A 25,906-nucleotide genomic window follows, 5' to 3' on the forward strand; every position below is an offset into this window, starting at 1 on the left:
AAAATCACACTCGTAGCCGTGCGATATGGCTGTATATCAGCATGCTGTGGTCAGTACTCGTGTAACCATTGAGAACATCTTTATTTTGGCCAGTCCTTCTGGAATTTGCTGCTGGCTGTTTTGGGTAAATCAAACAGCCAATCTTTGTAAGCTACATTATTACGCCATTAGATGGTGGAAAAGACTTCTAAGTGAGTCAGTAGCACAGAGTTTTATATTGAAAGGGACTGAAACAAGGACATTATTTTTTACTTTAAACAGCTTATAAGATGAAACCGACAAATACATTGATTAGCGCTGTAATCAGAAAACCCCTTAACTGTTAAAAGGATTCTAAGACAAAGACTTCACTTTCCTCAAAGACATTCTAACTGTTTTTTTTTATTCTGGATATAAGATTGACCTGAAGAATATCAGATGCAGGTAATGCACTCGCTTAGTCGATCTCTCTCTCATAATACTCAATAAGCTTCAATGAAGCAAATACGCATACTGTATCATATTACATAATATATTTTTTATATTCCTGCTGTTGTATAATATTTTAAAGGGAAAAATAACATCCAATTGGGATAATTTGGCAAAGCACATATTTTAAATATCTTTAACACAGAATATATTATTTGTGAGAATCATTTGAACTGATTTTATTTTTCACTTTTTTAATCTTTTTGTGCTTTATCAACTCTGTAACAAACTAAGATCAGAAGGATACTTCTCCCTCAAAATATGATTACAAGTGGTCACAGGAGATGCGTTTGAGATGCATGTTATTACCAGGTGTAAACAGCAATGTGTTTCGGCTGACCACTTTTGATTGCCCGAGGTGGATGTTAATACCAGGTGTAAACAGGACCACAGTCATCCCATCCATCAGAACAATGCATTCATGACCAATACACATGTGTATGATCATTTCCGTTCTAACATGCTGTTGATTTAAGCTGCATCAATGGGCGTCCCTAAGCTACAGTAAGACCTCTCTACTCCCAGCTTGAGCATTCCTCTCCCACTGTTGTGTTTACACTGGAGACTGAGTGTGCTTCTTTTCTCAGACAGGTTTGTGCAAGAGTCCTGCCTCAGGATGCCATGTAAGGCCTGATTATCACTGTGCAACATACAGATATGGAGAGAATAGGCACACATGGTGGAGGAAGTTTACAGAATGGCATGGTCAGAATGTGTTTAAGAAAATTATGATTGTTATGACGGCAGTTGTATTTAAATGTAAAAAAATATATATCTCGTAATGGATTAAGATTATATATATATACATATAAATATATATGAATACTTTTGTTCAGTAAGGATGCATTCAATTGATCAAATATGACAGTTTCTATTTCGAATAAAGACTGTTCTTTCTATTCATCTACCGAGCCCTTAATATGAGATGGTTTTGCGTTCCCCCACAAATGTTTGAGTTCAACCGAGAAACTTTGCATTCCCTTTGCAAAAAGTTTGCGTTCCCCTGAGAAAATTGCGTTCGCTCTCAAAACTTTTGTGTTTTTTGCGAGAGAACGCAAAGTTTTGCGGCAGAATGCAAACATTTGTGGGGGAACCCAAAACCATCTCACATTTTTTTCCACCACCATGTCCTTTTAAGGCTGGGACTCACCAAGTTGAGTTTTTTAGTTTTTTCACCAAGCCTAGTTTTTTTGTTCCCCACCGTTGGCTGTAGTCGGACGCCGTCTGGGTTTTTTGGGCCGATTCAGCATGTTGAACTGCATATTGTCGGAAGGTGGGTGAGAGAGAGAACTCTGATTGACTGTTCAGCTTAGCGAACGAGTAACGAATAAAAGGCGAAAGCGGTCAAGACGGTACAGACAGAAGGCTGTTATAATTTCACGTCATCTTAAATGAGCATTCGAATGCAAGAATAGCATTCGAATGAAGAAAGTGATCAGCGTGATTGATATTCAAAATGTTAAGCAAGTGCTGCTTTGTTTACGGTTTGTATATCTGCAGTCCTAGTTTCGGTTTCCCTTTTTGAATGACGAAAATAGACTGATACCTGCTGATATAGAAAGATATTTACTTACACCCAGGTGCAGAACGCACATTCTGGTTGACAGTCGCTTTTAGTCCTTTTGGTGTGTTCAAGCGCAGCTTCTTGGCCAAGAAGCTTGGTGTGTCCCGGGCTTTAGGAGCTCCGTAATTATCAAAGAATCCTGAAAAATATATACAGTATATTTCATGGTTTCCACAAAAATATTACGTTTTTTCAGTCTTGATAATAAGAAATGTTTCTTGAGCACCAAATCATCACATTATAATGATTTCTGAAGGATCATGTGACACTGAAGACTGGAGTAATGATGCTGAAAATTCAGCTTTGAGATCACGCTGACATGATTAAATAGAACACAGTTATTTTAAATTGTAATAAAAATTCACAGTACTGTTTTTAGCATTCACTAGCTACTCATTCCGGTTTAACAAGGTGCTGAATGTGTTTATGTAATGCTTTGTGAAAATTTTAAATGATGGTCTTTCTTTCAGTGCAAACAAGACAATTATTTAAAAAAATTGGAATTGCTTCTTTTTCATGTTTCATTTTCAAGGAAGTTTGTATACTTTTCTCTTGATCTTGGAAGCAATAGCTCATCAAATGATGGAGTAGAGCATTATAACCAGGCATATTTCCGAATACGTGTAAATGGGCGCACTTTCAGTATTTTAAAGTGCTAATTGTTACTAGGTGGAAATTCTTTTATTTTTGTGCCACTGCAGGCAATGGATTCAGTTGCATGATGGGCTTTATTTTACCCCTACTTAAACTCTCTTCTGAGGAATCACAGAAATCCCATGAGCCTTTGAAATGGTCTGCTTTGCAACCACACACTGAAGAGATTTTAGTAAATCTAGCCTTCTCACACCAAGCTATACATGCAGGTATGTTTTTTCAGCAACATAAGTATGCACACACATGCTATTTGCAATCGAGCATGCACTTAAACATACATGTCTATTCATGTTCTCAGTTGCATACTGTACTTTTTAATTATTTTACGCACTCTCAAGCACAACACAAAGGGTGGCATATGTTTCCACAGCTTAACATTGTTATAGACCGGTTATGCACTGGCGTTTTATGACCAACAAAGTATATGCACAACAGGCTATAAGCTAGTGTATTACATCAATTCCTTTTAGAATCATTAAAGTAGCTATGTGCCAGCACAGTTAGTAAAAACAGTAGATGTAAGTTATTAGGTTTGTAACCCTGTGCCGCAGTGACCGTGTTTATCTTTATCTCTGCCAGTGTAAGCATTCCTTCGGGTGCTCCTGGAGGCTGGGTAATACTCAGAAGCACAGCCCTGGTGCTTCAATAAAAGGCTGTTGAACTGCATGTGGTCTGCCCTTCAAGGAGAAGAAAGAGAGGTTGCTAAGACCTTGTTGAGCCTGCTATTTACTGCATCTAAATATCTAGCAGATTATCTTTTTTTATGGATCCGAGCATGTGGTTTTTCTTTTAGAATGATATCTAGTGTCTGGCAGTCAGTAATGATGCTACTATCTTTTATCAGAGTAGTTCTTTTTTTCCAACATATCTCAGATTATAATTAACAAACATATGTATTGCGTTGCACACACAAATTGATCTCAATTTCCCTCCTGAACCAAAACAACGATCTTAAGGCCCGTACACACCGGGACGAATATCGGCGCGCGTTATTCGCCAGCGTTTTTCAACGCGTTTTTTGTGTTCACACCCAAGCGATTTTCGCTGACGATGAGCCGAGTGAACATGCAGATTCATTCCCTGACATTAGATGGCGCTTAATACCACTCCATAACAGTTCTCTTTTATCAAGATTTTTGTAGTCGCTGTCGCGTTTGTCATAGTTCTTTATGTTCCGACACCAACGAGACCAGCAGCCTTACATTCATCTTGCCTTGCATCTTCCTCGTCTTATTTCTTCCCGGCACGTCTTTAGACGCTACTCTGCATATATTTTCTTCGCCGTTACGTATGTGTGCTCGGCAAGACCGTTTTGTGTTTGAGCGCCCCCAAGTTGTGTTTTACTGTAACTTCAGAAGCTCCAGACACGTGAGCAAAAGCGCCAATCTCATTGGTCGGATAGTTTTTGACGCGGTGCGTCAAACCAAAAAAACGAACCCGAGGCGTTTTTTAAAAAGTTTTTCGCGTCGGTGTGCACACTCACATTGGCGCCCTTTGTTTAGTCACGAGGCGTTAAATGTCGGCGAATATCGCGCGCGAAATTCATCCCGGTGTGTGGACAGGCCTTTATGCTGCGTTCACGTCATGTTGTAACCGTAATTGTGTGATGGCAACCTGTGACGTCCTCAGACTCTGATTTATGCATTTCTATGGCAACACTATCAACGCCGAAATTAAACTGCAGCAGTCAGGTGGTACAAGTCAGAGCTCTGTAAGTTGTTTACGTTCATTATTATTGTAATGTTCTGTTCTTTGAGACATGAGGTAATTTATTGCCGTCTCTCGTGACGCTTTGCAGACTCTGCTCTGTAAGTATGGGCAGAGGTGGACGAAGTACACAACTTCCTTACTTAAGTGAAAGTACAGATACTACTGGTCAAATATTACTCCGTTACAAGTAAAAGTTGTAAAGACCTATTTTTACTTAAGTAAAAGTACAGAAGTACTCGTTTTTAAAAATACTTAAGTATCAAAAGTAAAAAGTAAATGTCAATGCATTGTTTTATTATTGTTGCATTGTTGTATGTAATACTAAAAGTACCTTATGCCTCTGAATCTACGCCTGCCTACCCTCATATCAATATCAAATTTATTTCTAGAACGCAGTTCCAGTAGTGGGATTGAATGTGAGATTGAATGTGAGATTGAATAAGTGCACTCAATAACGTCCACAGTGGTTTCGGACACCCAAATGGCTGTTCCCTCAAATATTGCCCTATTTAAAGTTTTTTGGCTTTTAGTATGAATACGGTAGCCTTACTGTTATCTATAAGCTAGAGTGCTCCAAAAAAGTGACAAAAGTCGCATTTAGAAGACCAAACCCAACGTTGAAAATGAAAATCAGGTTTATGTCAGAATCCATTGTCAGATTGACGTTGATCTCCAACGTTGGACAGACGTTGTATTGTGGTTAAAAATGAAAATCGGGTTGACGTCAGAAACCAACATCAGTCGGGTTCTGACGTCAACCCGACTTTTATTTTCAACCAATATCCAATGTCAATCTGACGTTGGGTTCTGACGTCAACCCGACTTTCATTTCCAACCAAAATGCAACCCCTGCAACCAAAATCATCCACTGACTGATGTTACTTTCTACTCAAGGACCTTGACAGAATTGTAGTGGAGTAAAAAGTATGATATTTGTCTTTCAAATGTAGTGGAGTGAAAGTAAAAAGTTTTCAGAAAAAATAATACTCAAGTAAAGTACAGATACTCAAAAAGTGTACTTAAGTACAGTACTCAAGTAAATGTACTTTGTTACTGTCCACCTCTGAGTATGGGACTTGCTACTGCCAATACATACATGACACATTGATGTGAGCAAGTAAGACATGCTACTGCTTTACAATATAGCATACATGAATTACCCTGTAGCATATCTATACAGGTGGAGCTGGGGAAGGTGAAGGGTGTCTGAAAGTGTTTTGAACTGCTAAGGCAAATGATACCCAAGTATTGGAAGGTTGAGCAGAAAGCTCATTGGCTACTGATACAACAAGAACCAGTCAGCTGTGCTTTATAGAGGAATGATATGATTGCAAGCAGATTTAGTTAAGGACCTATCAGCCTGTGGCATCTAGAGTTTCATGACAGAACTTTGTATTTAAGATGAAATGAAATTATATTATTTAGTCATTTTATTATATAATTCTATATATTATATTATTATTATATTATATTCATGTTAAGATGAAATATAACTTACCACAATTTTATTTCTGCACAGAGAAAGCGCTTTTTGTGTGCGTATAGTTTCGGTTGTTCCTAAATAGATTTCCTAGAATAAATTTTAGTTTTTTGGTGGGTTTTGGTCAATCTTGATTTGTTCGTGATAACGTTCGTACACAGATTTCACGCACAAATTTGTGCGTACATATGCTAAGTGAATGAGGTCCAATCTTTGTCTGGGATTAAAACACTTGATGGTATGATCATTTTCCAAAAAATGTGCATTCCCTAATGGATCCTTTTGTAGTAGATCAGTTCCAGCTTTTCGAAGCAGATTAATTAAATCCTGATCAAAAAGAGAGAGAGAGAGAGTGAGAGATGCGCTTCTGCCCCGGGGATGTGGATCTTGTCAGAGTCTATGATGGATTCTTTGGCCTGCCTGAGATTAAGGTATTACTTACCCGCGGTTTCAGAGGTGGGTCGATACAGATGCACTGTCGATGACTGGATAAAGGAAAGTCTTTTCTGTTCTACCAGTCTTATATGATCACTTTTTATTTGGTTGCAGCCTTGGTGTGTAGCACGTACAGTATCTCACCTTATCATCCGCTCAAATTCGTGTTGTCAGGTTGTTGTACATGCAGAGGTGAAGGGTGTAAATTAGCCCATCAAGCTGATGAAATAATCTAACCCTACAGAAGACCCTGTGTCTAATATCGAGTGCTGATGTAACAGATTTTATTCTGACCGGCATTTTCATCTGGACCGTAATAAAGTCACCAAATTGCTTTGGCTTCACAGAAAAACTGTTTACCACTAGCGATGTATACAAGCATCTCTCAGGTGATCTGGCTCGGAGGCAGGAATGAGGTGTTTATATTGAGAACAGACGAGCAGAGAATTTCAGCTTCCTGATAACCAACCAACCAGAACGTTTGACCAAAAATAGGTAGTAAACACTGCTAGAAATGCCAGGAACAGGTAATAAACACTAGAAAAGTGAATAAGGGCAGTGTGATTGAGGGAAACGGAAAACCAAAAACCAGATGGACACGACAGAGAACCAGAGTATCAGCACAGTTATAGTAAATACATTCACTAAAAGTAGCTACTTTGACACTGAACTAAGTACCAATTATTAAACAATATAAACAAATGTTCAACCACTGGTGAAAATGCTTCTAATTTTTATTTTATTTTTTATAAATTAAATTATCAGTGTAAGAATTAAAAGTTGAATATAAAAATCTACATGAATTTTTGAATGCCTTATTTTTTTGTTTCTTTTCTCTCTCTTGCTTTAATGACAGAAACACTTGAGCTGCATGAACTACAAAAGTTTGCATGATGATCATGTTCTTCAGCCTGATTTGAAATTATCCAAAGAGCATCTTGAGCTTCAGTGGAAGAAAGAACATTTAACTGTCTCAACAGTGTCACAAATTTAATTATTTGGTTAATCATCCAGAAATAGTCCAGAATCTAAAATTATTCTTAATAATAGCTGATATTATTGTTTATTGTATTAATGTAAATAGTTTTAAATAATACATATAAACCATTTGCTAAAATTACACATATCACCTTCAACTGGACTGAAAAGGAATATGGGTAGAATGTCAGATAGCAGCAGTGAAATGAGGAAAATGAAGTGGATCAGGGACAATACCTCACCAACACTTTTAATCATAAGAGATCAGTAAATAATCTGTAAGACAGCAGTCTCTAATGCTTCACTGATCTCCATTGAGTTTCTTATTGAGATATTAAGAGATAATTATGGCTTCGCTTCTATAATTATACCAATGCCAGTGATTCATTCCAATTCCAATCAGACATATTGATCAAAGTCCTGCATGCGTTCGCCGCTGACATTTCTGTCGGCTAAAGGTCGTGTGAGGTAATCACGGATCTCCCTCAAACTCTGGAAAAGAACGTGTTGACATTTAATCATCATTCTTCAGAAATCCTCATTCACAGCACATGCCTTACACCGAAACACACGACACACACACCTCTTACTACACACACTCTCCTCACACTTAACTACCTCGCCAGGGGGGAACAGCACCAGACATGCCATTCTGTTTTACTGATAAGTGTGTTTTCCCACAGAAGATGTGAAAACAAAAGCAACCGTTGCGGTTTTCAGTCCGTTATCTTTACAGACTTCTGAATATTAAGCATTGCTTGTGTCTTTATGGCATCATCAGACTTGCAAATAATTCTTTAAATGCGGAGAGGAGTGGTTTTACACACAAAAACTATGTTTGATGTACAGTATGTGTTTGAAGCCATGCATGTAAACTCCAGATGTTCATTTGATTCTTAGGTCTGTCATCAAAGGCTGTGTGTGTGTGTGTGTGTGTGTGTGTGTGTGTGTGTGTGTGTGTGTGTGTGTGTGTGTGTGTGTGTGTGTGTGTGTGTGTGTGTGTGTGTGTGTGTGTGTGTGTGTGTGTGTGTGTGTGTGTGTGTGTGTGCTGTTGTGCTTTTGTACGTATGCTCTGTATGTGCGGGAAAAAAAGGAGGGCTACATTTTTTTAAATCTATTTCTCTTATCCTGCCCTCTGACATTTACTTTTGAATTATGTTACAGTTTCATTTTTCCAAGAATTTCACAGTTGACATTAACTATAGGTGTATGTTTATGTGTATACACTTGGTTCTAACTGCATTTGCCATTGTGTGCCCCTCACGCTTCCCTCCACATCCACCATGGTCACCATGACAACAGCCCGTTCATCAGCTGCTGTTTGCGGATCAACCGAAATGAAGACAATTCCCAAATTCCATGACTTAATGGAATTACGACTATGCGTGTCACTAGTTTTGTACAAAATATGTTTGCAATCCTCCATCTGAGCTTGTGTGTTTCAGGTCATAGCACATATCTAATAGGATAAAAGCACAGAGCTGAACGCAGGAGAGCAGGGGCCCGAATCAGAGCCCAATGCCAATTAGATTTTTCTCTGACTCCATCTTTTGTTATTTGATTCCCTCTCTGCCATTGATATCTCACTCAGATGAATGGGCAAGTAGCCTGTATTTAACATCTAACTCTCTTTGAGGTTTTATTTATTGCATTGGATGCTGTGTGTTTGAGTCTTTACGTGCAAAGCCTGTGTTTTGCAGGACTTGTATCGAGTCTGATATTTATTTTAGACATGAATCAAATCATCATTCTCAACGCTCTAGTCTACACATCTCCTCTAAACCATGTGTGTTCATTTATGAGTTTCAGAAGTTTTTCAGGTCAGTAAGCAAGGATGGATCAAATTGACTAGAAGTGACAGTTATGGCATTTATAATGTTAGAAAAAAGATTTCTATTTCAAATGAATTATGTTCTCTTTATTCATCAAACAATCCTGAAAAACTGTTTCTGTTTTCAACTGTTTTCAACATGGATGATAAGAAGAAATTTTTCAAAAGTCAGAACTGAATCTGTTTTCTGATTAGTTAAAAACAGTTATTTCCTCTCACAATGCCTGTTTTAAACACAGAGATATCTCTTATTGTTTATTTTCATGTATTAAAAACTGATGTATTTCATAGAGATTATTTAAGCAAAACGTTTTCTACTGAGTGAATTTTTTCAGACAACATTGATTTTTAACAAACCAGATTATGTGACAGCTTTATTCCCTCAGTTTTGAACACAGTATCTATATATGTATTCTTGCTCTGCCTAATGGAAAGTAATTATCCCTTCGTTTTCGCTGTAGTAGAACTGCAATTGAATCCAATAGCTAATTACCTCTGAGTCTTTGGTCTGTGTGTGTGTGTGTATAACAGTGGTCATATCCATTTGTTCATTTCCCTGTTTTAAATATTCAAGCCCATATATGGTATCTCAGCGACAATGTGATTACCTTGTGATTATGTGATCAGGCTGTTGTTCCAGCTTGCATCTCACCTACTTTTCACTCTCATCTTTGTCTTTCCCCTTGCATCCCACTGCCGGATCAAGATGAAAAAAGAGTTTCTGAGAGAGAGACAGATGTTCTCGGTTCAAAATCATCTCTTTCCTTTTAAAGTTATGATGACTATATTTAGTAACGTAGGCCTGTTCTGCTGAATGATGCTTTATGATTGTCATCCTTCCTTTCAGAGCAGCGGTCAGCAGCCTTTTTGACTTATTCCTGAAGTTAGATCGTCACTTCGTAAGGTCTTTTTTTTTTTTCAGAAATAAGATGTGTGTATTTATGTGAAAGAACTACGTATCATTTTCATCTGAATAGATGAGACGTTCAGCCGTCTTTGGCCATGAGCCAGTTACATTCTATTCTCTACCTCTATCAATGAGATTAACTGCGTTTGTATGAGGCTGTCAGGGAACAGTGAGAGAGGACTCAAGTGCAGAATGAGTTTTAAAACAGTTTATTGAGACACACAGCAGGCGGGACAAGAGATGGTGGGAGAGGAGGTTAACACAATTCAACAGAAGGCAAGACATGAAGCATAAAGACCAACTTGACTTGAATTTGACATTGACTTGACCCACACAACAGGAAACTTAGGCAGGAACAACATTCGACAAAATCCACATCTTGGAACAGTGGGCAAGAAAGCAAGTGAGGCAACTGGCAAAACATGAGGAATAGAGAACACAATAAATAGTAATCAGAGAACACGAGGAACAGGTGAGCACACTCAGAACATGAAGACTTAACAAGGGCTTAAACAAGGGGGCATGATAACATTAAACAAGGAGGCTGGACGATAGGAACACGTGGCCAACACAAACAGAGAGAGCCATGTGCTCAAGCACAAAACAAACAAGGAAACATTGAAACAAGACAGACAAAACTGACAGATGAGAACCCTGACATGAGGCATTTTGGGAAAGCTCTGCAACAACTTCCTCCACCTCGTCCATCTTTCTCAATGTTAACATTTTCTCCTGCGGTTCGTGTGCCTGCTAGCTCAGAGACTGTGTTTCATAGAAGGTTCTGCTTTTCACTGGAACATAATAGCTATTTTGAAAAATTTCTTTAGGAACACTGCGCAGTTTGATCTGCTAGTTATCAGTACATGCAGATGTTGTGCTTTAGCAAATGAACTCATTTTAGCACACATTGTATTCTGATTTAATGGAATGTAATTAGTGTAGATTGACGGCGGTTAACATTTCTGTGAAAAATTTTTATAATAACCTTGGTGTTATCTGTCCATTATCTCTTTGAATGATGACCTAGACTAGTGTTTCCAAGCCTTTTTTTTGTGTGTGTACCTCCACAGCCCTGGTCTCTGGTATCATTTCATTGATGTGAAAACATAAAAAAATGCATCCCTTTTGACTTGTACACAATATTATTTAACATTATCATTAATCAGTATTAAAATGGTCATTATTGCAATGATTCACTTTTGAAATAAAAAATCACCAAGCAGCTTTTTTTCTCCATTAATATGAGGTACCTGAGCTTGTTTGTGTTTCATAAGTTTTGACAGTTCTGGGTAAACTATAAAAACAAAACAAAACAAAAAAACGGATTTAATCCACTCCACATAGGACAAAGGTAATTTTCATTTTTGTACAGTGGAATTGAAATTCCATAGAACCAAGATTTTAATTTGAACTTTAAACGGTAACACTTTATTTTAGTCTTTTTAAAAAACAGTTCCTTAATTTTGTATGGTACAATATATTAAATTTTTTATCAGATGTATTCCCATAAAAATAAAGGATTTCTTCAAGATTCACGAATTTGAGGCTTAATGAAATGAGTTGTTTGAATGAATGTTTTTTTGTTTGTTTGTTTTTTTCACTGAAACAACATATGGATTAATATTTCATTTCTTTTCCCCAAAATGAGCTGCTGCTTCTAACATCCACATAGTAAGATTCATAGAATATATCTTATGCTGTATTTGAAAATGGATTTCTTTCCAAGTTTTATGAAAGGATAGATCTGTTGATTTAATAGATCAACATCGCCCTCTAGTGTAGATATAAAGCAGCAGTAATACTACATCATTTAGGAAGTACTCCTACTTTGTATAGAGAGCAGTTTCACTGCAAAGATTTGACTTAAGTGTGAGATGAATAAATATAAACTGAATATTTTCTCTTCTTGCTCAGAATATGCCCAGGCTGCACGATGGACTCCAACAACACAGAGTTGGGCCTGTACTCGGCATCCGACGCCCTGGGAGTGGGAATCTACCCGGAATCCACTCTGTGGCCACTGCTCCAGAACACAAGCCTCATCAACCTCAGTGCTGTTTTCAAGCTCAATGGAAGTAATGTTGAGGTTGAAGGTCAATCCTATGATCCTCTGGGCGGCCACTCACTCTGGCAGGTCATTCTCATCGTTATCTTTACAGGACTGCTGTCCCTTATTACTATTATCGGCAACATCTTGGTCATGGTGTCATTTAAAGTCAACCGGCAGCTTAAAACAGTTAACAATTACTTCCTACTGAGTTTAGCCGTTGCAGATCTCATCATTGGGGTCATCTCTATGAACTTGTACACTGCCTACATCATCATGGGCCAGTGGGCAATGGGAAACTGGGCGTGCGACCTCTGGCTAGCCATAGACTATGTAGCCAGCAATGCATCTGTCATGAATTTGCTGGTCATTAGCTTTGACCGCTATTTCTCCATTACGAGGCCTTTGACGTACCGTGCCAAACGCACCACCAGGCGGGCAGGAGTGATGATTGGCCTGGCATGGTTTGTGTCGCTCATACTTTGGGCACCTGCCATTTTGTTTTGGCAGTATTTTGTTGGAGAAAGGACCGTTCCACCGGATAAATGCTACATTCAGTTTCTCTCCGAGCCCATTATAACATTTTGCACCGCAATGGCGGCCTTCTACCTGCCGGTGACAATAATGAGTGTTCTGTATTGGCGAATATACAAAGAGACGGAGAACCGTTCTCGGGAACTTGCAGGATTACAAGGCTCGAGCGCACGGTTTGTGGGTGTTGAACGACCGCGTTTCCACCTCCGCGCTACTGGAGGAAGCTCTAGAAGCTGCAGCAGCTTCGAACTGGGCCAACCTGGCCACAAACAAAGCTCCTTTCATGGTCTGAGCAGCCGATTCCACTGCTGGGGGTGGAAGTCGGGTGGCAGGGATAAAGGTGGCCCGCACCGGGAGGTGGATCAGAGCAGCAGTGACAGCTGGAACAACAACGACACTGGACTTTCAGCCGACCACTCGGGCTCATCTGACGAGGACGAGAGCGCGCCATCCACCACACGGGCAATCTTCTCCATTGTTCTCAATCTGCCTGGCATGAGGGCAGCTGTAAGCTCCCAGGTTACTTCTTGTGAGGATTTGGACACGGAGGAAGATCCGTTACAGTCGCCTGAAGAGAAGGACGGCAGGGGTGGCAGCATCTCGTGCTCCGTCACCAACGGCAACAAGCGTTTTGTCGCAAGTATGGCTAAAGTTCCATCAATGTCCTCCATACAGCCTTCAATAGATCCAAGCGCAGATGGTGGGAACACCACCATCAAATCTGCCTCAGCGCCCATAACTTTCAAAGAGGCAGCTCTAGCAAAGCGTTTCGCAGTTCGTGCAAGGACTCAAATCACCAAGCGGAAGCGAATGTCGCTAATAAAAGAAAAGAAAGCGGCACAAACTCTAAGCGCCATCCTTTTCGCCTTCATTATTACGTGGACGCCTTATAACATCATGGTGCTGGTAAACACTTTCTGCAATGGTTGCATACCTGAGAACCTCTGGGCGTTAGGCTATTGGCTATGCTATGTTAACAGTACAGTAAATCCTATGTGCTATGCACTTTGCAACAAGACTTTTCGTACCACTTTTAAGATGATCCTGCTATGTCGCTGGGATCAGAAAAAAAGCAAGCCAAGCTTTCCACAAAGACAGGCTGTGAGGTTTCACAGAAGTATACCAACAGACTCAACATAGCAGCTCAGTGGTGAGGCTAAATTGCTAATGCTAAAATGTAAGTTGCAAGGGGAGATTCCTCAAGTATCTGTACTATATACTGAAGCGTTAATGTGTGAGTGTCAATGTGGATGTGTAGTTCAGTCTCTTAGGATCCCTGGTCACTAAATTTGAACATTAAGGCACTGTGGTTTAATGTACAAAGAGCTTCACACCTGAGCATGTGCAATTGCCATAAATACTTCCTGTGACTTTTATACTTTATGCCTTTCAAACGGCAGTGCCAATTTTCAGGAGTTCAGCAGCAACGTATAGAAAAGTACATTTAAAATGGAAACTGTGTATCTTGAACCTCAGTTGATCGGATCCGATACTCTCAGTTAATTGTTTGAATATTTGATATCTCATTCTTGTCAATGAATAGAAACTAAAATGTGATTTTTTTTAATATAAATAAGGCAATGTATATCAAAGTATTTACAGTAAATAATAATAATAAGATATTTCTTTTTGTAAGTGAAATTTGCTGATTTCTGTGAAAGCGTCCCACACAGAGGTTCAGTATCTTTGCTGTCTTGGTAAGTGTAAGTGTTCTTCTGCAACATGTGAGCCACAGTTGAACACTTTGTAGGTTTTTCTCTCCTGTTGAGATTTTTGGTTAATTCATAAACAACACTTCCGTAAGCTGCTCCTGTATAAAGCGTGGTTGTTTACATTTGTTTTGCTACAAGTATTTCAATAGCTATTATGTACGTTTTTCAGTGCACATTGAATATGTTTGTACAGTATATGTTTGGAATGCCTTATGTTTGGACTTTGAGATTGTGCACTGATTATACTGGGCTAGCTGTGAAATCATTTATGAAACCTAAAGAATGTTTTTAACTCTGTTTAATCAACATTCAGATTTTGACAGTAGTGTGTTGGGATGTAATTCCATTTACAACCAAACTGTTTGCTTTATCATCACCTTATTTTGGAGTGCCAGGTTTTAACATAACAAGCCAAATTGGTTAGCCACTGTAGCTGCATATTTGCTTAATAAAAAGCACACCAAATTTAGACCTATCAATCAAACATGCATGTTTTCTTCAACTATGGGCTCTGTTGGCCCTGTGGAGAAAATAAAATATTTTAAAACACACACAGATTATTTAATTTACCCACTAACAATGTCCAACCGTGGACTTACAGTACATGCATTTTCATGTTTCTAAAACATAATGTTTAATTAAAACACAATGTCGTTTCCATCACATCTCAACTGATGTGTTGTTTTTAATTACCATCTGCGATGGAAGTCACATTTTAAACATTTATGAAATAAAGGGTCTTCTCTTTTTCTTGCTGAGGGTAATTTCATAGCTTTTTATGTATCCTAAAAATACACAATTAAATTCTTAAACATTCTTCACACTTTTTGTCAAAATTAATTGGAAAAAATGAAATTATCTTTGGAAATGACACAAATTTTACACTTACCATTCATTTCCTACCCTGGTGTTTTGCGGAATTACGAATAATTGCCTGATTTGTAACTTAGCTGTCATTTGTATTAGAGTAATGAAACTATCTTTTTGATATGTTTTTATGTTTTACATTGCAAAAAAGGCTGTAAGTTTTGTAAGGCCTTGTACGATCAAAGTTAAAATTGAGCTTCTGTGCGGTGTTGTTTGTGACTGTGTTCGCGTTTTGTTCCAAATTGGCTGTGTACAGTTCAAAGTTTAATGATAGGGTTACTGTCAAATTTGTAATAACTGTTGAATGTTTCAAAAATACAGCCCAGTTTAAAATGCGTTTTTATCCTCAGATTGTTTCTCAAAATAAATGTAACATTTTAAAAATGCATCGTTGCTCTTAGTAAATACACAACATGTTTGTGGAAACTTGTTTGTTGGTTTGTTTTTTTAAGCCATAAAGACCTTACACTGTCTGTTTATGAAAGAAGATGCACCAATTGCTATTGGCGGCATGTAATAGGAAAAGAAGCCATGTGATGACAGTACTCATGTGATCTAGGAAGAGGAGCAGCACAGCCAATGTCACAAACACTTACTTGATCCCTCAATTTACTGGAGACTCCATCGAGGCAAGTATGCATTTTCTTTTGGTACTTCTCTTTTTATGATTTTCTGTCTTGTTAGATTAATTCACAGTAACAGGTTTCCGGTTCATTCTTGATATCGGGTTAGATCATTTCAGATTAGCAGTGAATTTCTAGAGTAATCGTACAGCAGTAAAACTGAGCTCGAACACTGACTGATGTGAGGAATTAATCTGAGAGAGATGTAGTATGTAATACTCAATAGGTTCATGCCTTATTGATGAAAAGGTTCCATTTTTATAGAAGATTGTGTATACATTTTAGTGAAGATTGTTTATATATATATATATTTTTTTTTGGTGAAAATTGTGTGTGTGTGTGTATATATATATATATATATATATATATATATATATATATATATATATATTAGTAAAGTTGTACTACTTGACTATGATCTCTGAAATTTTGTTCAATACTTATCTCTTTTTATTTGAAAATGTCACATTTTCTCCAGGCACAGATACAAGCTATGTTCTGGATTAAAATGAATATTGTATAAATCTGTTGATAGCTAACAGGAAAGTGTCTGATATCACAAGGCTGGAGGACAACACTGATTTCAGGCCTGCTGGCCACAGTCGTACATCAGTTTATGAGATCAGCCTGTAAGCTCACATGACGCTGCTCTGGCGCACTCACACACACACAGATGAAATTCCTGTGCTATTTTCAGACATTCAGTGTGCAGATTTACATGGACTGTATAGAAAAAAAATAAGAAAAAAATCATAATTCAATTTTTTGTTTATTGTTATTACATAAGTGAAGTGCTTAATGAATGAGGTTTTGAGATTTTGAAAACTTTTTCAACTTTTTGTAATGATTTTGTTTATGTAAAGCAAAGATTTACCAGTATATTAGGAGTTACTGTGTGTTTTATAATCAGTACTTTGTGCTTTTTTAAAGAAATAGTTGACTTCAAAATGAAAATTCTGTCATCATTTACTCACCCTCAAGTTGTTTCAAACCTGTAGGAATTTCTTTCTTCTGCTGAACACAAAGGAAGATATTTTGAAGAATGTCGCTAACCAGAGGGCAACTTTCTGAGAGAATAAAGGAAATTAACATTTGAACTTTCCCTCTTCCCCCATTCCTTCTCCCTCATGCTGAGATCACCAAAATTCACCCAAGAATCTATATGGTTTAATGTGAATAATTATCATACAGTATTACACGTTTGGTATCATTTGAATTGTCTCAGTGTGACTGGTACAAAGGTCTCATTCCCAAAGGAGTAAACCAAAAGGTAATAAGGTATTTAAGAGTTTAGAGATAACTCGCACACAGAGGAGGGTGTGTCTTCCAGGCAAATGGCCTCCTGCTCTAAAAGGTGTAAACTCTATGCAAATTCCCATTGTTAGCAAATGTTTCCATGTAAATCAACCTCTGTCCCCAGTAAGTCTAGGATGGTGATTAATGCAAATTCCCACTGTGAACCCATGTTTACATTTGAAAGGAGGTTTCTGCCTTGGTCTAAGTATTTAGGGAGATGCAGAAGAAGGCTTGTGGCGAGTTGAAGCTCAAATTAACCGTGATGCTGAGAGTGGCCGAGACTCTCAGCATCATGTATTTTCTGATGTCAGGTTCGCATCTCTTCTCTTTATTCCAAAGTATCTGATGTTTTGTGTTTATTATCTTTGAACTGATTATGAAATTGGCATGATACATTTACTTGACATAATAAATTGTTACATTTGATTTTATTCTGACTGACTCTGAAATTGTTTTCCAAAATAGATTAAACGGATTCGTATGTTCACGCAAGTTTTAATATTAAGACTCATATTTGGCATCAATTCAAGTGTACTTGGGAAACCACGGCATGGCCAATCCATAGCTATTATAAGAGAAGTAATGTTGGTCAGCTTATATCTATAATACTGGGCATACCTCTACTGAAGTAAATGTTTCAGTTAAATTCAAGTGTATGCAATTCCATGGGGGCTAGTGATCAAAACTGATGAGCTTGTGTACGTGAGACCTGCGTTAAACAGAAGGCGTGAGGACCTCTGAGCGACATAGTTTCCAAATCTGGAACGGGTAAAATATACATAAAGAGTTAAAAAGAATAATCAAACGTTTGCTCACTTTTAATGATGCTCAGATATCATTAAACCCTTTTTCATTTATGGAGTCAGATGAAATAACGAGGTAATACATATGAGAAAATGTATTTCATTTAATCTTGTTGTGTTGCGTAAAGGGAAAGACAGTAACGTGCAAAAACCTTCACCCGTATTATTGGAGACCACCTTTTGGACCGATAAATGGGCTTACTCTTCAAAATATCTTCTTTTATGTTCAGCAGAAGAATTTTCATTTTGAAGTGAACTAATCCTTTAATTTGCTTTTCTAATGCAAAACAAACAAACTTCTTACTTTCCATAAAAAGTAACAATGTTGTATAGTTACTTTTTAAGGTGATATACAATAATATAACGTGCTACATTTAAAAATAAATCCTAAATTCTGCTCTTTACAATATAAACTGTTTTTGTTTTTTTACTTTCTTTTGCTCAGTTTTAATCTATGTGTTTCCTCCTCCCAGGTCAAAATAGCAAGAAACAAGATGCAAAACATTCAGACGATAGAGATGCAGCTACCTGTCCTGCGAGAGAGTTTCCACTCCTCTCCCTTCAGAGAGAGGGTGAAAGAACGGAGGAAAAGCAGCCTGACAAATCTTATCAGAAGACAACAGCAACAGTTATTACGCCAGCAACAACAATCAGAATTGCATCAGAAGCAGCAGCTCTCCCCAACCTCACAGCACCACACTGGACATGCCCAGTTGGTTCGCTCCTCCAGTAGCCCAGCGGAGCAAATAGATGAGCAAGAGAAAGTGAAAGAGATTGGGAGGCAGGGGGAGCTGTCTCTCAGACAGTCCTCAGCTACAGCGTCACAGCCAGCATCATCACGGCAGCTGCTCTCGGCGGTGAAGAGAGAGAGAGAGGGATTAGGAAAGGAGGGGGAGAAAGTGCAAGGGCGCGCAGAGAGAGATATAGGAGAGAAGAGAGAGCAGCAGAGAGAACGAGAAAGTCAGTCTGAGCACACACATTCCCAGCATGGCCTGATTGCTAAAGGTGTTCGCCTTCTGAGGAACATGGGAAACCAGGAGGCTAAGCAAAAGAAGCCTACCATCACAACTGGAGTGGAAGGTGCTGGGAATTGGGCGAGCACTGAGGACCGAGACCATGAGCATCTCAAGAAGATTAAGAAAAGTAAATTACCGAGCGACTCGGGCAAGAAGAAATCCAAATCGGAGGGCTCCAAAAGTTCTGTATTTTCCAGCATCCGTATCCGCAAGGGCCTATCCCGGAAAGTGTTGTCCAAAGAGGATGTACTGGATGGTGGGATTAGGATTAAGAGCGTGGATGCCAACGACAGCAGCAATGGTGGAATATCAGGTGATGAGCTGGAGGGTCTCACTCCAGACAGTAAGCAACTCGTATCAGAAAGCAGGCAGTCGAGCCTGGACATGACTGAAGATGATGTTAAGAGAGAGACTGAGGGATCGGGGTCAGATACAGACCTCTACAGCTACCACTCAGCCACAGAGGCTCAGGATCTGCTGTTGGATATTCAGAGGACCATCCGACAACAGCAGCAAATGGAGGGAGCTGCTGAGGGGCAAAACTGTAGCGATGCGGTCAGGGAAGGACAAGTAGAGTCTGAAGGCCAAGTCACTCCGTGTCTTACTAGTAGTAGCTTTGCTTGTATGGGTGAACCAGAGAAGGTAAGAGGAGTCTCTGCTTCTGACAGCAAAGAACAAGATCTTAAATGCAGTAGGGAAACAGTAGGAGGATTGATTACGACATTAAAGGTTGAGCAAGGTGGCGAAGTGACTGATATTGCAAATAAAGCTGTACACTTGACCAATTTGGCCAATGACTATAGCATTCAGGATACTTTTACTGAGACAAGTAGTGTCCAGGATATCTTAGCTGTTACCAGATCAACCAGTAACTACAGTATTCAGAATACTACAGAAACATCCACCTCCTACGAGAGCGCTGAGGAGATCTTGGAGAGTTCATCTTTATCATCTCCTCTTGAAGAGTGCCATTATGGCAACAACAGCCTGACCCAAAGCCTAGAAGTTGGTCTCAATGCAAATAATCAGACCAGCTCAACATCCAAAATCAGTCGGGTCATTTTCATACCACAGAAGAGCATTAGTAGTGTAGAGCTGAACGTAGAAGGTGATGGTGGTGTAGAGGAGGTAGAGCGAGGGTGTTCCAACCAACAAAGAAGGAAAAGCAGTGCCGCAGCTATCACACAGTGGGCATCCGAGAACTTTTTAGGCTCGGGGTCAGGACCACGTAGAACTTCCAGTGCAAACCTTGGGGTTAAACCTTATCCCACGATACACACTTCTTATGTTAAAACAACCACCAGACAGCTCACTTCACCCATAATATCTCCTTCCCCAAGCCCTATGTGTCCTCGCAGGGTTGTCTCAGAGTTAGGCTCAGGTCAATGGTCATCCAGAGCAGGGAGCTGGAGAGCACGGAGACAGCGATCCTGTAGCATTGCCGGTCCAGTGGGTTGCCATGATGAATGGTGTGAATCCATACATGTTCAATCAGAGCTTATTGAGAGTGGCCTCCAGACCATCAGTTCGAGGTACACACCCTCCGCCTTTCCAGATGTGTTTTCAGGTGAGTCAGTGTGTGTTATGAGTTCACACTCATAGTCAAAGAGACCTGATTTTAATTTTAGAATACATTACATGAAACTTGCCCAGAATTTGCCCCGAGACTGCACATCATACACTTCACAATTGTTTGTTAAAATGGTCAACTCTAACAGAGTTGACTGTTTTCACAGACAATCACATATTGTATGATAGGCACTGAAGTTCCCATGTGTTTTAAAATCTGTTCAGTGTTTCATGTACATTTATTGTACATTACATTTAATGTACAATGTTTAAATGTAGTGTGTTTCAGCTTTTAGTCAGATGGTGTTTAAACTGTGATTTTTGTCAAGTGAGATCCATGTTCCTTGATCATTATCCTTATTGGTCCTGGAACAGCATTCATATCAACCAGTCTGATTTTATGGTTAGGTTTAGGGCTGGGTTTGGGTCTTGAATTCATATGAACATTATAATTATCCTTTGATGTTAGGTGTAGGGTTAGGGTCAGTGTTAGAGAAAGGATTTGTACTATGTTTGTTTGACAGGAATGCTGTGCCCAGACCCCCCAAAAAAGATGTTGGAATATATTTTCACAACACATGGGAGGTAAAAATGTTGTCACAGACATTTGTGTTTTCAAATCAGTGACAATGTCATAGGAGAAGACAATATAACAGTTAGTTGCCTGAGCATGATATAAATCTCTTTTTCTTTTTCTGTTCTTTATTCTGGTTCATTCCCCTCAATGCTCAGTGAGCAGTCAAAAACATAAAACATGGCTCTTAAATGTGTATGCTACACACACACAATCCCACAGAAACACACACAGACACACATTAGCTGCTGGCTAGGAAAGCACTGGCTTCTGCCTCATTGAGTCAAGAGTGCCACAGGAAGTTACTCAAATACACACTTGTACGAAAACACACACACACTGTTTTGAAGTGGTTTAGGCATAGAGAATGCTCTTGACAAACCATTCATGAAGGTTACACCAGGACAGATCAGATACAAAGGAACAGAAAAAGTTTTAAAAAAAAGGTGAGATATGAACACTTCAAATGGGGCATTTTTCATTTTTTCACCTGTTAACTTCCTGTCTTGATACAAAGCGAGCATCCATATCTGAATGTGTTTACAAAGCCTTGAAGATATTGAAGCATCAAATGCTAACTGTGCCAAAGGCTACATGTCTTTGAAACTCAAAAGCACGATTGTGCAGAATAAAGCATTGTGCACAATCTGAATATTATGCTGAACCTGCTGTAAATATAATGTTTCATAATCTGATTTGAACATTTTTATTCTCATTAAAACTTTGACATATTCATTAAATGCTACAGTATACATAAATTAATTTTTAAACAGACTCATATATTTATTTTCATAACGATAGTCTTGCATGCTTTTTTTATATAGTGCGCTCAACACTTGCTGCTGACTGCCTCAAAGAAAACTTGAAGATTTTAACCTACTTAAAATCATTTGCTTGATCAAATTTGAGTTATTCTTTTAAAGCATTATCAGGCTGCTAACTTTGTTTATAGATGAGACAGCCGTATGGGGGTATTATTGTTGCAATATTCCAAATAAATAGATTAATATTCACAAATAAATGTAAAGAGATTCACAAAAATTTATCGAATTCACAAATAAATAGATTAAGATCCACAAATAAATGTAAAGAGTTTCACAAAAAAATATAAAATACACAAATAAATAAAATGAGATTTGCAAATAAATAAAATATTTACAAATGTTTTATTATTTTACAAACACAACTCTGCCTGGCATTTATTTGTGAACCGCTTTCTGTGCATTTGTAAATCGCTGCACACATTTGTGAATCGGTTCCTGTGCATTTGTGAATCCCCTCACGCATTTGTGGATTTTGAAACACTTCTAGCGTTGACGTGCAGACAGATCCACAAATAAGTAGACTCCACCCACCGCCTACTCAAGCCAATCAGATAACGGCCACATCGAGCTGGCCAATCGTAGCACGTTCTCGCTTCAACCAATCACGTTTGGCTTTACACTCGGGGCGGGAACTGATTCTTGCATCCTTGAAAGGAGCAGTAGTAGCGCTGAACTGTTTGTGTGGTAAAAACACTCTGTTTTCAAAAGATTGTTGGAGTTTATATTATATTTCCCTTTATATTTCCATCAGGATACACTCAGAGAATTATGATAATCAGAGATCCCGAGCATAATGAACAGTCTCTACACCGGCAAGAGGCGCGACACAGCGCGTCAAAAGCAAATAGGCACTATCTATTCACTGCTGCCGTAGCAGTTTCAAATAATGTAAAACTAGCATGTTTGAAACGTTAACACCCACATATTCCCTATGTGACGTCTGCTTAGCTGCAGACATGCCTGCATGATCGTACTCTTACGGCTCTGATCGTAGCCTACTTATTGACTAGTGCTGTTTACTTGAAAAATCATATTTCGTGATAGTGTCCTGGACGCGGGGCATTCATTGATAGTAAACGGATGCCCGCACTTCTTCTAGATAGATTGAAGATAGATTAGATTAGAAGATAGATTCTTCTAGATAGATAGCCTCGCACGGGGTAGACACGATGCAAGAAATTACAGGACATACGATTTTGCCTTTTAAAGCACAATTGCGGTGACAAATAGCAATAGGACATAAATAAATGTCATGTAGAATACCAAATATGAGCCCAAATGACCACCCAATATGGAACGGTACGAGCCTCAGCATCAGCGTGTAGTAGCAAATAAAAATCTTGCAATGCAAATTAAAAACTCGTGTAGCTATTTATGGGTTGAACCCAGTTAGTCAGCTACTTGATGCTTTTCTGTTCTATCTTGAATAACGTGACGCGTCCATAATGCGCTGTTCCCGAGATGTAAAGGGCTGTTGCTCTGGCTTTTTTCAAGGCTCATACAAATTGTGGCTTGGCTTGACAAGCAGTCTAATGGTGTAATTCTAACAAAATCCAAATTTTAAACATATTTTATGGGCCTTTACGAGTACTTTTTGAAATGCAGATGAATGAGCACAGAGCAAGATCGCCCAGTGTAAAGCCAAACGTGATTGGTTGAAGCGAGAACGTGCTACGATTGGCCAGCATGATGTGGCCGTTATCTGATTGGCTTGAGTAGGCGATGGGTGGAGTCTACTTATTTGTGGATCTGTCTGCACGTCAACGCTAGAAGTGTTTCAAAATCCACAAATGCGTGAGGGGATTCACAAATGCACAGGAACCGATTCACAAATGTGTGCAGCGATTTACAAATGCACAGAAAGCGGTTCACAAATAAATGCCAGGCAGAGTTGTGTTTGTAAAATAATAAAACATTTGTAAATATTTTATTTATTTGCAAATCTCATTTTATTTATTTGTGTATTTTATATTTTTTTGTGAAACTCTTTACATTTATTTGTGGATCTTAATCTATTTATTTGTGAATTCGATAAATTTTTGTGAATCTCTTTACATTTATTTGTGAATATTAATCTATTTATTTGGAATATTGCAACAATAATACCCCCATACAGCCGAGCCATGACATCAGAATTTAGTTTAGTGTCTTTTTTTAGTTTAGTTTAGTTTAGATCTTTTTTTATTTGCTCAATTGACGATACATGCGGATTATCTAACAAAAACCACCCCCCAACACACACACCTTTTGTGTGTGTGTGTGTGTGTGTGTGTGTGTGTGTGTGTGTGTGTGTGTGTGTGTGTGTGTGTGTGTGTGTGTGTGCTGCTTATTGATGTTGCACATTATCATCCTCTCTACCAGGGTGTGATATGAGACTACAGGATGAGCTATTGAGTTTGTGTCCACCTGATATATTAGAGAGAGGAAGTTCACGTGTAGTTTTGTGCTTGGAGTGGATAAATATTCCTTTAAGGAACTTGCACACACACAGACAAATGCTTCAGTTCACCAAATAAAACAATTTCTGCTTTATTTGTTTGTCTGACTTAAAGCGTCAGTCCCCAAACACTCTATCAGGGTCAGTGGGGAAAAAAATTTTTATTCAATGAGCAGTCTATAACAGAAGAACTTAATGGTGCACTAAGCGATGTTGGGTGACGTCACTTCTTGTTGACGTTCGAAGTATTGTCAAACAAAATGGAGACTAGCTCGACCCTCCCTCCTCCCCATCCCATCCCCTCCCCCTCTCTTCCGTGCTTTTCCGATGTAAATTCGGGACTTTGCGCGTTCCTTCTCCTTTTCCCTCTTCTTTGCTACTTGTTCATCGGAATGTTGTCTCTTTGGTCGTGTGTCGGCCATATCAAAATTCAAGAGAATATAATTCTAACGTTAGTCGTTGTCGTTGTCTAGGACATCTCTCCTCTAGCTAACTTCCCTCTTCATGCTTCTCTTTCCTCCAATCCCCACACCCCCTTCATGTGCATGCGCACTAACCCCCAACCCCCACCCCCAAATCATTCTTGTTGGTTATTGGCTGGAACACTGTTTGTTATGTTTCGTGGTCCAGGTTGGGCCAGTTTGTTTTTGTTGCCTAGAGATCGCGTTTTTTTACAGTGTGTTCAGGGGACAGGCGGATAGTGAGGACATGTTTGCTGTATGTGACAAAAATGTTTCGGCCTAAAAAACGTGTGACATCGCTTAGAGCACCTTTAACAGTTACACACAAATGCAGTATTTTCACCTTCTATATTACTTTCAATATGAATCTTCTCTATTTCACTCTCTTACAGGTCGTTCTCTGTTGGAGAGGTGTTTGGTACAGTGGGGTTGTTCTGAAGATGACACACAGGATGCTGAGAGATTCTGTTCCCGTATTCTGGCTTTGGGGATTCTACAGCCCTTTAGTGACTGCATCAGGGAACTGCCGACAGGAAGTGATGTCACAGATAAGCCCAGTTTCAATGTATGGCCATCCAATTCTTTTCTCTTGCTTTATAAGGACATTCTTCCACATTTTATCATGCAAATTTCACAAAAACATCCTTATTATTGTTTTTTATTAAAGCATCTGAGATGTATTCTGCCATGTATTATTTGCCTGCAATGACATCAGTTGTGGGATCTCTATACATACATGCCTTAATATTTCTATTATGAAACATAAACCACATTTAAATGCATGTTTTCTAACGCTGAAATGACTTAAATGCATGTGTAGAAAGTGGTGGAGAGTCTTGTGTATTTTTCTTGCTGCCTGTAGTGCAAGTGAGGCATGGACTGATATGAATTCACACAGGTCCATTTGACCCACTTGAAGTGATATTTAATGTATAATTTATTCCAAATCACCTTTTTTCACAGTGTACCAGATGTCTTATCAGGCCAATGAGTTGTCCACTTGTTCATGTTGACTTGTTATGAAAAATTATGTTACATTGGTTTAAGTTTAGGTTTAAAAAATAAATTAGAACATTTTGATTATGCCATATTTAAATGAAAGGGATAGTTCACCCA

At 38.7% G+C, this 25,906-nt stretch overlaps 2 protein-coding genes across 5 annotated transcripts in view; both read left to right on the plus strand.

The window, feature by feature from the left end:
* chrm3a (cholinergic receptor, muscarinic 3a) overlaps positions 1–15,610 on the plus strand; it is a 102,469-nt gene extending 86,859 nt beyond the window's left edge. For all 3 annotated transcript variants that reach the window (XM_081393879.1, XM_081393878.1, XM_081393880.1), the window contains one exon: positions 11,942–15,610. In XM_081393879.1, the coding sequence (XP_081250005.1) occupies positions 11,961–13,748 (1,788 nt within the window). In that variant the 5' untranslated portion in view covers positions 11,942–11,960 and the 3' untranslated portion in view covers positions 13,749–15,610. The remainder of the gene's footprint in view (positions 1–11,941) is intronic.
* A 2,780-nt stretch (positions 15,611–18,390) lies between these two features.
* The window catches only part of fmn2a (formin 2a), a 42,062-nt gene continuing 34,546 nt past the window's right edge, over positions 18,391–25,906 (plus strand). For both annotated transcript variants that reach the window (XM_081347301.1, XM_081347302.1), the window contains exons 1-2: positions 18,391–20,492; positions 25,183–25,355. In XM_081347301.1, the coding sequence (XP_081203427.1) occupies positions 18,404–20,492; positions 25,183–25,355 (2,262 nt within the window). In that variant the 5' untranslated portion in view covers positions 18,391–18,403. The remainder of the gene's footprint in view (positions 20,493–25,182; positions 25,356–25,906) is intronic.

Source organism: Scardinius erythrophthalmus (assembly GCF_964197995.2).
Source record: "Scardinius erythrophthalmus genome assembly, chromosome: 19".
NCBI lineage: Eukaryota > Metazoa > Chordata > Actinopteri > Cypriniformes > Leuciscidae > Scardinius > Scardinius erythrophthalmus.